Consider the following 15,000-nt stretch of genomic DNA (forward strand, 5'->3'; position numbering starts at 1 on the left):
TCAGTCACAGGCTAATAAGGAGCTGATGGGGGGCATGAACCCAAATCCCCCTCCCCCCATTATCTGGACGGGCAGTAAGTGAGGTCTCTATTAGCCAATACCTCATAATAAGCACATTACTGTACACCTGCTGCAGATCAATAGGTTTATTGATCCCTACCAGTGACTGGAGGGGAGCTTGAGGATTCCAAACAGGAAGTCCTTCAGCCTCGCCCCCCTACATGAGGCTGGAGAGACCAGATGGGTCCACAGATTCAGCTTCTTAAACCGAATGAACTAATAATAATAATGATCAGTCACTGCAGCTTTCACTTTGTGCTGCTCTGTCTCTGTCTCTGAGGAGATGAGCTGTGATGCTGTGCAGGAGGAAGATGAGCTCGTTCTGGTTCTGCAGGCTCACACTGAAGGTGACAGCAGATCCTCTTCCTGTTTGGTGACTTTAACAAGTTCAGAAAATGAAAAGAATTATCAGCTTCTCAGGATCAAACTCAGAGTGTGAAGGTGTCAGGAAACACTGACACACACACACACACGCACGCACGCACACACGCACGCACTCACACACACAAGGACACACACACTCACACACACACACTCTTATTAAAGTCTCACTTGAGTTCAGAGCCTCTGAGTCGTAACAAAGAACTTCAAAAAGAAATAAAGAGAATTTCAGTATTTCAACTTTTGAACTTTTTCCTTGATGATTCAATATTTTCAGAAATGAAAGTGAATTACATTATAATATAAAATATCTGCACCTCAGTGGTGATAAAGCAGTGTAACACACACACACACACACACACACCCACACACCCACACACACGCACGCACGCACGCACGCACACACACATCCATAATTCTATTCTGTAAGATCAAAGCTTTCAGTGCGTCCCCTCTAATGTATGTGACCATGCTGGAGGCGGAGCTACATGCTGGAGGCGGAGCTACATGCTGGAGGCGGAGCTACCTGCAGACCAGAATGTAACCACTCATCACTGTTTGTTCACATCAGCACGGCCTGCAGGGAGTGTGTGTGTGTGAGTGTGTGTGTGTGTGTGTGTTTGTCCACAGAACGCTTTGATGCAACTTTCTTAAGTGGAACCCAAACGGAGATCAGGTCTTTGTACTGAAGTGCGACTCAGCAGATCACAGGACTCCTTGTTTACCTCTGTGTGTGTGTGTGTGTGTGTGTGTGTGTGTGTGTGTGTGTGTGTGTGTGTGTGTGTGTGTGTGTGTGTGTGTGTGCCGTCTCCCTCCTGGGTTCCCATCAGAAACACGTGTGTGAGGTTAATTCCTCCTGCTGCCCTTGACCCGGGCACCAGGCTGCAGGCGGGGCCTCGCTCCCCGGGCGCTGCATCGTGGCTCTGCGTGTTTCTCTGCTCCTCTGAAACCAAAGGTTCATTAGAATGCAGCAGAGAGGTGAAGGTGACTCAGGACTCAGTGATTCAGCTGTTAAACAGGCTTTCTTCTGTATTCTCTCCCATCTGCTGTGATGAATGAGCTTTAATATGTGTGAAGCTGCTGGCTCCCTGCAGGTTTGTGTGTTATTGTGTTATTGTGCAGTGTGAGTGCAGCCACAGGAGCCGGGCGCTGTAATCAATCAGCACCGATCACAAAGACCAAACGCTCAGAGAACACAAGGCAGCATAATAAGGAGTCATTCAAGAAATGTGACTTTCATTTAGCTTCTTTATGTAAAGTCGCCCTTTTTGTTTGCAGGTTTTCAGTGATAAAGAAGCTTTAACCCTTTCATCCCCACAGCACATTCACACGCACACAAAGCAACACAACAACAAAGTTGTGCTTGGGGAAGTCGGCAATCTTCTGTTTGTTTCTAGGAAAGATGTTTTCTATTATTCTATTCTATACTAAATTATACAAAGATAAGGGAAATCTGCAAACAGTTTGATTTAAAAATGCTGCGGAAAATGCAGAGGAGTGAGTTTGAGATGAAGTGGAGTCGTTTTCAACTTCAGTCGAGTCTCAAGTCAGCAAACGTGTGTGTGACTCATGTGACTCGTGGGGACTCATGAGACTCGTCGGACTCGTGGGACTCGTGGGACTCGTGAGACTCGTCTGACTCGTGGGACTCGTCTGTCTCATGGGACTCGTGGGACTCGTGAGACTCGTCTGACTCGTGGGACTCGTGGGACTTGTAGCAGTGATGAGTGAGGTTTGACTCCCAAACCAATCAAGACAGCAGATTCATGTATTGATCGTGTGGCCGTCCAGCTGCTCCTCTGCAGACTGGAGCACCAACACACTGCTGACTGAGTTACACTCATCATACGTGTGTGTGTGTGAGCGTTGCCCCTGGATACGGGAGCAATCTGGTTATTTTCCTGCATTGTCACGTATTTCTGTCCACGTCGCGACGCACAAACATTGTGTGTGTTTGCTCAGAGTGCAGATGGAGACGCTGGCTTCACATGAACACTAAACTGCAGCAGGTTTAATGAAGACTGGAATAACAAACAGGACTTTAACCCATTAGACGTACGAGACACTGCTACCAGTTTACTGTCACTGCACACTGGAGCTGCAGCGTCTGAACACTGCCACAGGACTCACATCAGGATGGAGAGATGAAGGACATACGTGTGTGTGTGTGTGTGTGCGTGTGTGTGTGTGTGACTCTGGAGGAACCTCAGCTGGCGACACGCGGGAGGAATAAAGCAACATCAGACGCTCTAATGGAAGCTGTGCTGCGACTACGATCGGGCCTATTAAGAGACCAGAAGGCTTTATGAGGCATCATGGGAAACCAGAGAGGGAATGCAAACTGAGGAGGGAGAGGAGGAGGAAGAGGAAGAGGAGGAGGAAGAGGAGGCGGAGGAGGAGAAACACAATGGTTCATAGTAGTAAATGATGCATGCACTGATGAAGACGCCGGTACAATTAAAGGAAACACATGAAGCTGCACACGCACACGCACACGCACACGCACACACACACACACACACACACACAGTTGTGAGAGCATGAATCTTTTTCCTGTCAAAGTACAGAAAGCTTCATTAACGTAAACACTTATAAATGTTTCCTGTTGTGTCGTCCATCTCCACGATGTCATCACGCTGCTAATTAGGCAGAGGAGCTCTGTAAGTGTGTGTGTGTGTGTGTGTGTGTGTAAATGGAGATAACTGAACCTGAATCACCACACACACACACACACCATTAAATCAACACCACCCTCACACACACACACACACACACCTCCTAATGTATGACACCTTCAAAGGTACTACATACATCTTGGTGTGTGTGTGTGTGTGTGTGTGTGTCCTGAGTGCTGTTCCAGTGTCTCTCTGATCATCCTTCACTTTAACTTACTCCAGCCTCCTGCCACCAATGGCTGATGAGAAAAATAACCTCTTTATGGGGTCAGTGTGTGTGTGTGTGTGTGTGTGTGTGCAAAACGCTGCTGTGCAAGGTCAGTTAAGCTACATCAGACATCTGTGTGTGTGTGTGTGTGTGTATTATTGCTGTCATGTTGAAAAATTAAAGCCACAGGCAGCAAAATATACAGGCTACAAACCTTTGTACTCTCACACACACACACACACACACACACACACACACACACACACACACACACAGAGCAGTTTTATGGTCAGTGATCTATAGTTTGACCTCTGACCCCGGCTCCTGCTCAGGGCTGTAAAGCTACAGCAGCTAATGTTTCATTGAGCTAAACACATTTTGTGATTCCAGCTCTTAAATCTAAAGGTAGAAGTGAACTTTAAAGCAATAACAGCAAACTGCAGAAACAATGTTTGCACTCTGATGAGGCGTTCACTGGCAGCTCACTGTGTAGGAAACAAACACTACAGTAACATAAATGATAAAGACATGAGGGAACATGGCCGCCTGCCTGAGGTGAGAGGTTAGGAAGCAGAAGAATAAAGGACTCGGTTCAGTTCCTTATTAAAATCATCTTTTTATTTCTGTCCTGCCTTCAGTACAGCACAGTATTGTCATTGTCCCCAGTGGTGGCGGTGGAGGCTGAAGCAGAGCGGCGGCAGCGAGGAGCCACCTTCACCTTGATGTGTCTGTGTACTTACATCTGTGTGTGTGTGTGTGTGTGTGTGTGTGTGAGAGAGAGAGAGGTGCTGACAATAGAGTGGCGCACATCCAGCCATCATCCCCTACAGTCTCTCAATACAACAGTATTGATACAAGGCCTTGAAACATGTTTCAGAGAGGTGTACAGGCAGACAGGTGGATGTGTTTCCACTGTGGGCCGGAGCAGAGCTGAGCAGGGCTGAGAGAGCAGAGCCGTCTGTCACATGTTCACACACACACGCACAAACAGGCTCAAGAGGAACTCAAGCGTTTGGTAGACGAGTCAGATCACAGTGACGTCCATCACAGGACCGCAGGGCGCCGTGAGTAAGTAAGGCGGCGTCCTGTACGGGGCGTGGCAACGAGGTCGCCTGTGTGGAAGATGAACCTCACACACAGGGGTCGACCCCAGCAGAGGGGGGGGGGGGGGGGGGGGGGGGGGGGGAGGAGGGTGAAGGAGGCTCAGCTCCCTCACATGAACACGACGGCTCACACTCAGCCCTGGTTCTGCCACGCTCGGCCTGAGTGAAAACCAAACCCAGCCACAGGTTCATCTGTCATTGCAGCCCGGCGGCTTTGTCAAACTAAGAGAGAAGCTGTGTGTGTGTGTGTGTGTGTGTGTGTGTGTGTGTGTGTGTGTGTGTGTGTGTTGTGTGTGTGTTGTGTGTTACTCTATTCCCTTCTTTGCAGCTTGGCAGAGAGTCAGAGTGCTCCACTACGCTGGCAGGGGGAGAAGCTACTCAGAGATGTGAAGGAAAGCCCGTTCTGCTCGCTGCATCCTGTCTCAGAGGTCACCTCACCAGCTTCACACTCCAAGCTCCAGTCTGAACCCCTAACTGGGTCTCCTAGGCAACCCCCAAACAAGTAGGAGTTGTGGTAAAAAGCTGCTTTAGCCATAAAATGTTGAATAAGTCGTTATTTTCTTTTAGCCCAAAGCAAAAACTAAAGGCCCCTCTGGGTAGACAAACACACACCACCACTGCTACAGTGACACGGTCATCATAAGACACTCACACACCCTCCACGCTGTCACTCTGCTCAAATCTCATAGTTAGCTTCAGTGGGTAGCTAACGGTGGCAGATGGTCGGTCTTAAGTGAGCAAAAACACAGTTAGGTACTGGTCTCTGTTTTCGCTGGGGGAGGGCGAGGGAGTGGGGCGGGGGGGGGGGGGGGGGGGGGGTTCCAGACGAGGAGGGACAGACAGAGAGACAAAAAAGACATATTCATAGAGATAATACCGTAAATTTAGTAGACAAACTTATATAACATAGATCTTAGTCTTGAAATATACTATCATATATATTTAGATATGCTATTCTTTTTTAGATGAAATAAATATATCCACAGGTTCTTTTTTTAAAAACAGACCAGCTTCACAGTTGCAGACACGCACCGACACAATGGATGGACATGAGGGAAGGCAGGAGGAGGGGACAGAAGCAACACGGGGCGGCTCCTCCCTCTGAGGACGCGCCCCAGCTTTGTGTTCACGGCTGCGGTGCTTCGCCGCTCCGATTGGACCGTTTCAATCGATTCGGGGTTTGTGTTGTTCACGAAAGAATCTTTGAAGTGAACGGCATCATCGATTTCCTTCAGCTGCTTTCACTGATTCGTTGGTTCAGATCCTTTATTGGCCTAGGACGACTTGGGTTAGGGTTGAGGTTGGGGTTAAGTAGCCCAAACTTAAATCTATGGGGTCAAATTTGTATGAAACTGAGGGAGACAACATTTAGGTGTCACGTGATAGCAATTGACCAATCAAGTCCTTGCTGCTGGGCTTGCTGTGAAAAGGACTGACCTGGCTCAAAGCAGCAGGAATAAAAACAGGTTAGAGTCAGTCAGTTACAATTCACTGACTCTGAAACTCAATGTGAACTCAATCCTAGTATGTCTGGACTCTGCCCCAATCTTTAAAAGCAACATAGGCAACAGGTTATTGGGGGTTTCACTTCCTCTCCCAACGAATCAGTGAACGCACGCAAAGGAGTGGCGGTCCCGTTGCTGTTTGAGGGATTCTCTGGTCTCTTACCAGCCGACACCAGATGCTTTCAAAGTGAACACACAGAAACACCTCACCATGTTTCAGATCTCTCTAAGCTGTTGGTTGCTGATTGTAATGAGCAAAGCACTAAATTGTTTCCAAGAGTGATTTTGGAACTTGGCATCATACAGGCATCACTTATGAAAGAAGGTCAACCGAAAGTCTCAAGCATAAAACTAAATGGTTCCCTTTTTGTAGGTAGATTTGAGGATGTGTGTGTCTTTAACATAGAACGTTTATCTTATTATGGAATGAGAAACAATATCCATAAATATCAAGATGGTAACAACATTTTCTCTAACTCTACCAACCTCCACAAATATATATATATAGATTTATATATATATAATTTAGTTTTTTTTTTTATCTGAAAAAAGGCAAACAAACTCTACACAACATTTTTGAGTTAAAAACTTAAGTGTTTTTTTGTTTTCTTCAGCTGAAGTTATGGCTCAGATGCAGATCCAGGCAGAGAACAGAAGCTGACCACACTGTGGCGAGTTTGGTGGTCCAGGCCGAGTGACTGCCACTCAAACTCCAACAAATGCACAAGTTGATGGACAAACAGGCTGCTTGAGTTTAAAGTGAGACGCCCGAGAAACGATTTTCGGGAAATTCCGTCTGAACTTGGTCACTGACATATTAGTGGTTGACTTTGCAGGTCTGTAGTCCTTTTAGGTCTGGACCGCTTTAGAGACAGAGGTTTATGCACCTCACAAACATAAAAAAAGCTAAATGTTTCCTTTGGATTCTCAAAAAGACGCTAACGCCATGTCGTATCAAATCTGTGTTCTGTAGGTACAAATGGTCCTGCATGTCTCTACAACGTTCCCTCAACAAAGTGATGTGAGAAGGCACCTGAAACTCACTAGAGGATCCATGACAAGGGTAAAATGTCCCAGGGACACACATTCTGAGGCAACGGTGAACATGTTGGTATCCAACTAAGCAGATAACTTCCAAGTAGAGGACATTTGAGAGGCGTTGCGATGTTTAGCAGATCCAGACGGGTTCATTCTGTGGACTACGGCCCGGTAAATGAACACAGACTACCATTTACACAATGTCAGTGGTCGATTTCGGACGTATTTCTTCCGGAAACCATTAAAATCTCCGGCGTGTCACTTTAAGCAAAGTGCTTGACATCGGAGTGTAAGTGCTGGTGTTAGCTTAGCTGTTGAGACGTCATGGATTGAAAGCTATAGGTCTGGATTACATTTACAAGTAGAGGAATATTTTTTTAACAAAAAGCGGACAGGATTTGTCTTTCATACATAAACAGTCGGATCCACCTCTTCATCTCATCTGCTAGCTAGAATCCCAGAGAGGCACAGTCTCTTGGTATCATCACAGCACACACTCCATCATGCTCCTATTTGTTACGCTTTGCCTCAATTGTTTTTATCGGATCATAAATCTTGCTAACATAAGGCCAGACATGTATAACACAACAAACTTTTATACTCAAACTTTAAACAAACATATGGCGGGAGGCATCAGCGTAAGGCTATTAGTTTATATTTCCCTGCACCAATCAGTCACCTTTTTTAACAAAACTTAGCACCACCTCACATTTTACACACCTTTCCTGCTCGATGGCAAGCAAACCTGGCTTGATTACTTCATTTTCCAAATGTTTGTTTTCTGCTGCAGGTGGTCCAATTGTTGCTAAGGCCAGAAAACAGCAAACAGACAAAGAACAGAAAGATGAATATAGCTCAAACAGCAAACTAACACTGACTACTCGGCAAGGTTTGCACACCACGACTCACACAGGGCGAAGTCGACGCCCTCTCCTCACTTAGTTACGGAACCAAATCGTCGGAAATGCTACAATTTCCTTCTTCAAGTGTCTTAATTGTTGCAGCTCACTTGTTGGCAGCTGACTTTACATTCAGTCAAACACCGGGAGGGAACAGAAATTGCCTCCGTTGTCATAGTAACTGTAGGTAGTTGCGATAATGGTTGGGGTGCACCCAAGCTTGAGCAGTATGGCACAGTGTTTACAATGTGTTAGACTAAATACATGTCTTCATATATAGAACACCACCAAGAACAACAACAACACAGAAGTAAAATGAGCAATTTCAAATATAAAACTGGAACACGGAGAGATGTGAGTGATGTATTGCTTGAGAAAGAGGGTAGATGACTTGCTCAGGTGTAAATATGTGTGTTTATGACAGCTTGTGTGCACTTGTATGTGCATGTGCACATATTGACACATTGTTGATGTGGTTCTCTGTGAGATAAAAGGAAACACAGCAGCTATCGTCGTACAGATTGATGTTGAGCTCTACTTAAGTTTGGCACTCAGCTTTTCATTAAGCCAGCAAAATATCAGTCACAGTTGACTTACCCTGTTGTCAAGAATACAAACACAGAAAAGCACAGACAGAATAATCACATCGAGGAGAGGAGCCCGGAGGAAATGATAGAAGAGGAAGTGACAGGAGAAAGACTGACACGCAAAGCAGGAGAGAAAGGAGGTAAAAGAGAGAAAATCAGAGGGTGGAGGAGGATGGGAGAGGAGAGAAGGCAGAGAGTAAGGATGCATGGAGAACACAGAAGACAAGAGTGGGAATCAGCCTCCTCTCCGCCGAAACAAGAAGGTATTGATCATTCACAACAAAGGTGCCTCTGTCAGGCGTCACAGTTCTGCGGGGGTGTAAACAGTTTGTTAAGGGTAAAGGAAAGTAGGGATAAGCGTTTAAGGGAAAAGAAATTTAAAATCGGTTCCTTATGGAGAACGTTGTTCTGTGTTAGAGGCTTCTGAGAGCAGCAGGTGTACAGTATTACAAAGTTCCTGAGCCCTCAGGAAGCGTTAAGAATCCTCTAAAATACAAACTACTACACTGCTTCAACATCCGAAGCCCTTGACTGTCTGTGGCAAAGGAGTCAGTGGGACCGATTGAAAGGTCTGGTTTGCTTGTACTGTGTTGGTGTTCCAGGCCCGTGCTGCTTCTCTGGTCTTTCACATACTGAGAGGAATCAAAATAACAGTAAGTAAATGCAAAAGTGCTCCCGTCTTCCACAGACCTGCCCCATGTACTGTAGGTTTGTTTGGCTTTCTGGTTTGTTCATGTGTTTGTGCAGAGCTTTATGAAAGGGCTCAGTGCATTAGCTGTACTGACTTGGCTGTCATTCCGTCTTTGATGCCAGGCAGATTCATATCCACATTACATGTTTAGCTTCAGACTGAATACCTCTCCTATGACTTTTGACTCCTTGTTGAACTTCACACTTCGCTCTCCACGCTGGAGAAATGGGCTGAGCCCCTTCGCGAGCAGAGGCTCTTGGCTTTCAGTGGTAAGTGGGGGGACTGAGGGAATCTCTGGGGCTGGGGCACGGAGCGCAGTCTCTGGTACTGCAGTTTGGCACTTGCAGAGGCCATGGAGGAGGGCTGTGGAGCTCCTGGCGTGGACGAGACCACAGAGGGAGATGATACAGAAGAGGAGGAAGCAGGTGGAGGAACATGGATGGGATGGGATGAGCTTGGGGGAGCGGGAAGGGCAGGGAGCGGAGGTGGCAGGTTGGGGATGAGGGTCGGAGGTGGAGATGGTTGCCTTCCTCGATCGCGATCCCTGTCAGTTCTCTGTGTCCTCTGGATACTGAGGTTGGACTGGCTGCCAGATTTGGATGGATTCTGTGAACGATCAGGTTTAGAGGACGAGGAGGAGTCACGTTTGGATTTCAGGGGCCCACCAAAGCTTTGGCAGTGGTGGTATAGTTCCTCCTGGCTTCGTGAGGTTACCCCGGCCCATTTAGAGGAGTGAGCGTGTGGGTGGTGATGGGGAGAATGGCAGGAGGAACAACCTGTGTACCCTCTCCCCTTGTCTTTCGACTTTCGTTTACTCTTCTTTTCATCCTGTATGTGGAGTTTGTCCACGGACCAGTACCTCCGAGGAGGTGGTGCTGTCAGAGGGGGAGGAGGCCAATGCGATCCTGATCCCCACCCTCTTTCTCCTCCATCACCTCCACCAGACCCCCATCCACTCTCTCCTGTCCCCCACCGCTCTCCTCGCTCCAGAAAGAGGTCATCTCGACTGTTAATGCTGCCGGTTTTCTCCCTGGAGGGGTAGGTGCTGAAAAACCAACCTCCCCCTCCGATGCCTCCTACAGCCCTACCTTCGTGATCCTCCCAGTATCTCTCAAACTTCCCAAACTCTCCTGAAGAGCCGTCATCATCAGAATATATCCCAACTACCTTGTCACGTTCACGCTCCTCCTCAGATATCGTCCTTCCTCCTCTATGTCTCTTTCTTCGCTGTGCTTTTCGTCTGTCCTGCTCGGAGTCTTCCTCGTCATCCTCCACCTCGGACTCCCACTCGTGGAAGGACAGACCCTCCTTAGAGTGCATCTCCCCTCTTTCGTTCCGTCCTAACAGCGGCCTCCTCTCTCCTTCCATTCCGAGGGCATCCCTGTCTGAGCCTTTACTCTTCCTTCGTTTACAGGAAACAGGAAGTAAGGGCAGGAAGGCAGATGGAATGGCATCCGAGGATGGGTTACCTGCTCCCCAGAACTTTACGGAGGTTGAAGGTTTACTGCTGGAGCTGTGGTAATGCTTGCTGTTCCTTCGCCTGTGGAGTCTCTCTTTCCCCCTGCTGTCTTCACCCTCCTCCCTCTCTTTCTCTTCTCTTTCCTTCCTGTCTTCCTCACCTGGGATGTTCCATCCGTAGCTTCTAATCGAGCTCTCGCTCTTTTTGCGAAACGACTCTCGCCTGAGAGCCGGGTACGAGGGGTAATCTGGAGTCACAGCTTTTAGCTCCTCTCTCTTCTCGGCGTCTCCTCCCTCTTGCTCTGATCTCTTTCGCTCTCTCCTTCTAGTTTTCTCCTCCTTCTTCCTCTTCTTCTTTGTTTTGCGCCGCTTGCGCTCCCTGTCTCTCTCCCTCTCTTCCCTCTTCTTCTTCTTTCGCCCCTTCTTCCTTCTCTTTCTCTCACGCTCTCTCTCTTTGTGGTGCCTCTTCTCTTCCTTTCCCACTGTTGTTGCCCCCGCCCTCCCTCTGTCTCTGTCGCCCCACGATGCCCACCACTCCTGCAGCTGGGCCAACTGGTTGTTTCCCCTCTCTCTGCCTAAGTCTTTCTGAGGGCGTGGCTTCCGTGGGGGGATGGGTGGAGGTGGTGGGCTGCAGGGTAGCGAGCGTGATGACATGCGTCGGGAACGAATCTTTCTCCGCGAGCCCAGGAGGAGGCTGGACTCTTCAGTCAGCAGGTCTGAGTCGTATTCCTCATCCACCGTGACTTCCCGGTCACCTGCTCGATACCGGAAACTTAGCGAAGAGTTGTAGGAGCTGTCGCTGGAACAAGAGGAAGGAGAATTGGACCTTGAGAGTGAGACAGAGGAGGAGGAGGAGGATGAGGAGGATGTGGAAGAAGAGGAAGAGGAAGAGGCACTGGAGCAGGAGGAGTAGAAACGACAGGGGGAGGATGGAGTCGTGGGGGTGTGTGTAGGGGAGGAGAGTGGGACAGGCAGCGGAGGAGGTGGGGGAGGACGCTGCCCTCTCCTTCCAACTCCATCCCTTGCTGCATACCTCCCTACTACTCGTCGCCCCAGGGGGAGTATGTTCTCGTACAGGGGCCCTCCTGAGCCCTTTCTCCTTGCCTGAGTAAGGCTTCCTCGCCGCCAGAAGGAAGGCCTTCGTTGTGGTGAAGATGGGATTAGTGGAGGAGCCTTAGGAATTAAGTGCCCAGGCCCTTGCTGAGGGCCTTTAGGAGGCAGGCGTGGCATCCCTGAGGCCTTGGGGCCTCTAGGAATAGCTTTGGGTGTCTGTTGGGGGCCGCCTCCTTGTTGATCTGAGCTAGCTCCTAGCCCCTCTGGATCTATAGGACCATAATAGCGCTTATACTCATCTAGCCCTGTGTCACCTGTCCCTCCTCCTGCCACAACACCTCCAGGCATAGTCCAGTGCTGTCCAAGGTTTTGCTGATACTGCTGCTGGGCCTGCAGTTCAGTGATCCCTCCTGCTATCCCCCCGACACCCACTCCTCCACTGCCTGCACTCAGGACCTTCTCTGGCTTCGGCCTGTTCCAGCGATCGACGACAGCGAGCCTGCGGTCGTGACGAGGCAGGAAAGAGGAGCAGGGCATGGGGCCTTCCAGTAAGGGGCTATTTGAGGGACCAAGGGCCATTGCAGAGTGGCCTGTAGTGGCTGGTGATCCAGGAAGCATGGTGGTGTAGGTCTGCCCCTGTTGCTGTTGCTGGTGGTGCTTCTGCGGCTGCTGCTGCACCATGGCGATGGCAGTCGTGTTGTTTACAGTTGCTGTAACAAGGTGCTGTTGTGCTGCTGCAGGCATGCTGGTCACAGTGTGGTACTGGGGTAAAGAGCTCTTGCCACCTCCCGGTGATGTTTCATCCTCAAATTTGCAGCAACTGTACATCCCCTGGGTGGAAACACAAGACAGAGAAGATGATTAGACCAGCAGGGGGCCAAGGAGGAGAATCAGCAACTCCATGCTTTCATTTGTTGGAGACAAAGAGACAGAAAGAAACAAGATAGATACTTTATTCATCCATTGAGTCTTTGGTGTAAAGAGTAAAGCAGATGTAAAACAGTTAAACAGGAAACACAAACAAAACAACAATATATTGTATTTGATGCTGACAGATTGAGCACTTAGTCAAAATGAATGCAGGTTGAAGGTAAAAGCTCCTCAAAGACCTCAGGATGTTTATTTTCATTCCAGCTCTGTCTCCATTTTCATTTAGATTTGATTCATTACCGAACTGCAAACTGTTGAACTCTCAATCTGACCGTTTGAAGGAAAAGGGAAAAGAATCCAGCAGTCTCCCTCTCATGCTGTGTTATCACTCTGGGTGCTTTCCCTCTGCTCATTATTCAGTGTGTCACCACATCGCCTCTAAAGTCACACAGCAGGTTCACACAGCTTCAGAGTGTCCAACCAAACAGAAGCTTAGAGAAGCAGGAGAGGAGCGTACGTGCAGCTGGAAAAGAGTCCAAACAATGACGGAGTGCCGGCTAAAACAAAACAACAATTGTGTGCAAATAAAGCGAATGGTGACGGACGATGCATTCAGAGAGGACGAAGGCTTTCTGCTCCTTCATCTGCTGCCTCACTGCTCTGAGTGACAGCACTCCCTGTTCTCTCTGTTCCAGGTTGAAAAGTTTATCTCCTGCCTGCAAATGAACTACAGAGACATTCAACATACACACTTTCTTTAGGAATTAATCTAGCACAAACAAAACCTTTAACGGGCGACACCGGGTTTTCACCAACATCTTTATTCTTCATCATTATGACTTTGATACTTGAGTGTGTTACTGCCTATACTTGCTAATGCCTAATGTCTTCTTGAACATTAAAAAAAATGTTCACACTGGCTTCAGATGAATCTATGTGGAGACAAATCAGCTGGATGAGAAAAGGCCACGCCCACAAAGACATTCCAGCTGCAACATAGCCACTAAGGATCGCTTGTTTGTTGTATCGTCACAGAGCCTTGGTTGAAGTGGAGAATAGTGTTTTGGAGTATTTTGGAGTACTTTAGAGTATTTTGGAGTACTTTAGAGTATTTTGGAGTACTTTGGAGTACTTTAGAGTATTTTGGAGTACTTTGGAGTACTTTGGAGTACTTTAGAGTATTTTGGAGTATTCTGAGCGATCCCCACTCTTGGTATTTGTTGGCATTGTATTTGAAGCCTGGATGGAAGTGCAGCCTCCAGCTCTCCTGTGTTTCCCCTGCCTGCTCTCTCTCTCCTCTTATCTTTGTTTATTCACGCCTCGCTGCAGATTGGACTCAATTAGCAGCGCTGACGACGGCCACGTGAATCATAAAGACGCAGCGATGATTCACATATCCATCAATATCTGTCACATCTTAATGACAGAATGTGTGGGGCCTCTTGTAAATCACTGCTCCCCACTGGGACAAAGATCTGATGGCCACAGAGTAATAACCCTTCTTTCCGGGCACATGAATCAGCCGTGGCTGCGGCGGCGGTGCTATCGCCGCCCCCTGAGCTCCGGGTGCAGCGCACTGTGAAATTGAAACTGGGCTGAGTCATCGGGTGAAGAGCCCGGCTGCAGAGGCTTCAGACCAGCAGACGAGCCGGACACATCGGCCTTCTGCATGAGATTAAAACCACGGCTGATGTTTCCATCGGGAGCGCAGAAGATAAGAGTCGAGTTTGCTCAAGTGAGAAAACATGTTGGTGTGAACCGATGAAGATATGATGATGAAGATCTGATTGTTTCTCTGCAGCATTCTGGTGTCTGGGGCACACACACACACACACACACACACACACACACACACACACACACACACACACACACACACACACAGCTGCCGAGTGTGGAAGCAGCCGACAGCTTCTTGTGGTTCTCCTGTATTCGTAGCTTCTCAGTCTCATGTCGTCGTCACTCAGCCAACATGAAGGATCAAAGTGCTGCTGGAGCTTGAGGAGGTTAAACAATCAGACAGCTTCAGTGGATCCACAGGCTGCTGAGTGTTTCAGTCCCAGGATGCAGACTTGAACTTTACTTGTTTGAATTGTTTCCTCTGCTTTCTCTTGTAACACTAAAGCTCTCAGCTGTGCTTCAATTAGACGCATTCTCCTCCTCTTCCTCAGTAATAAATTACAGTTGTTCCCTTTGTTGCACGCTGATGTCGTCCTCATAACCCCAGGAAGTCACACTCCATCATAATGACAAACACAACGCAGCCGCCCCTCCATATCAGCTTCAGTCCTTCCTCCTCCTCCTCCTGCTCGTCTTCCTCAGGAGTCAATATTTCCAGGACCCTGAGTTCAACTTAACTGCATTGTTTCTACTCTGGACTACAGAAGACTACAGCTGAGTGATCACTCAGCGTCGGACCCTTTGAGCTCTCACAGGCAACACGCCAAGCAATCACAGCGCTCCTCTTCCTCC

At 48.3% G+C, this 15,000-nt stretch overlaps 1 protein-coding gene across 1 annotated transcript in view; it reads right to left on the reverse strand.

Annotated features, from left to right (window-relative positions):
- Window positions 1-6,550: 6,550 nt before the first annotated feature.
- Window positions 6,551-15,000, reverse strand: part of LOC142988260 (uncharacterized) — a 17,600-nt gene continuing 9,150 nt past the window's right edge. The window contains exon 8 of the mRNA XM_076137377.1: window positions 6,551-12,489. Within this exon, the coding sequence (XP_075993492.1) occupies window positions 9,346-12,489 (3,144 nt within the window). The 3' untranslated portion in view covers window positions 6,551-9,345. The remainder of the gene's footprint in view (window positions 12,490-15,000) is intronic.

This window comes from Genypterus blacodes, unplaced genomic scaffold, assembly GCF_046128005.1.
Source record: "Genypterus blacodes isolate CSIRO-AG114 ecotype Tasmania unplaced genomic scaffold, CSIRO-AGI_Gbla_v1 ptg000306l_1, whole genome shotgun sequence".
Taxonomy (NCBI): domain Eukaryota; kingdom Metazoa; phylum Chordata; class Actinopteri; order Ophidiiformes; family Ophidiidae; genus Genypterus; species Genypterus blacodes.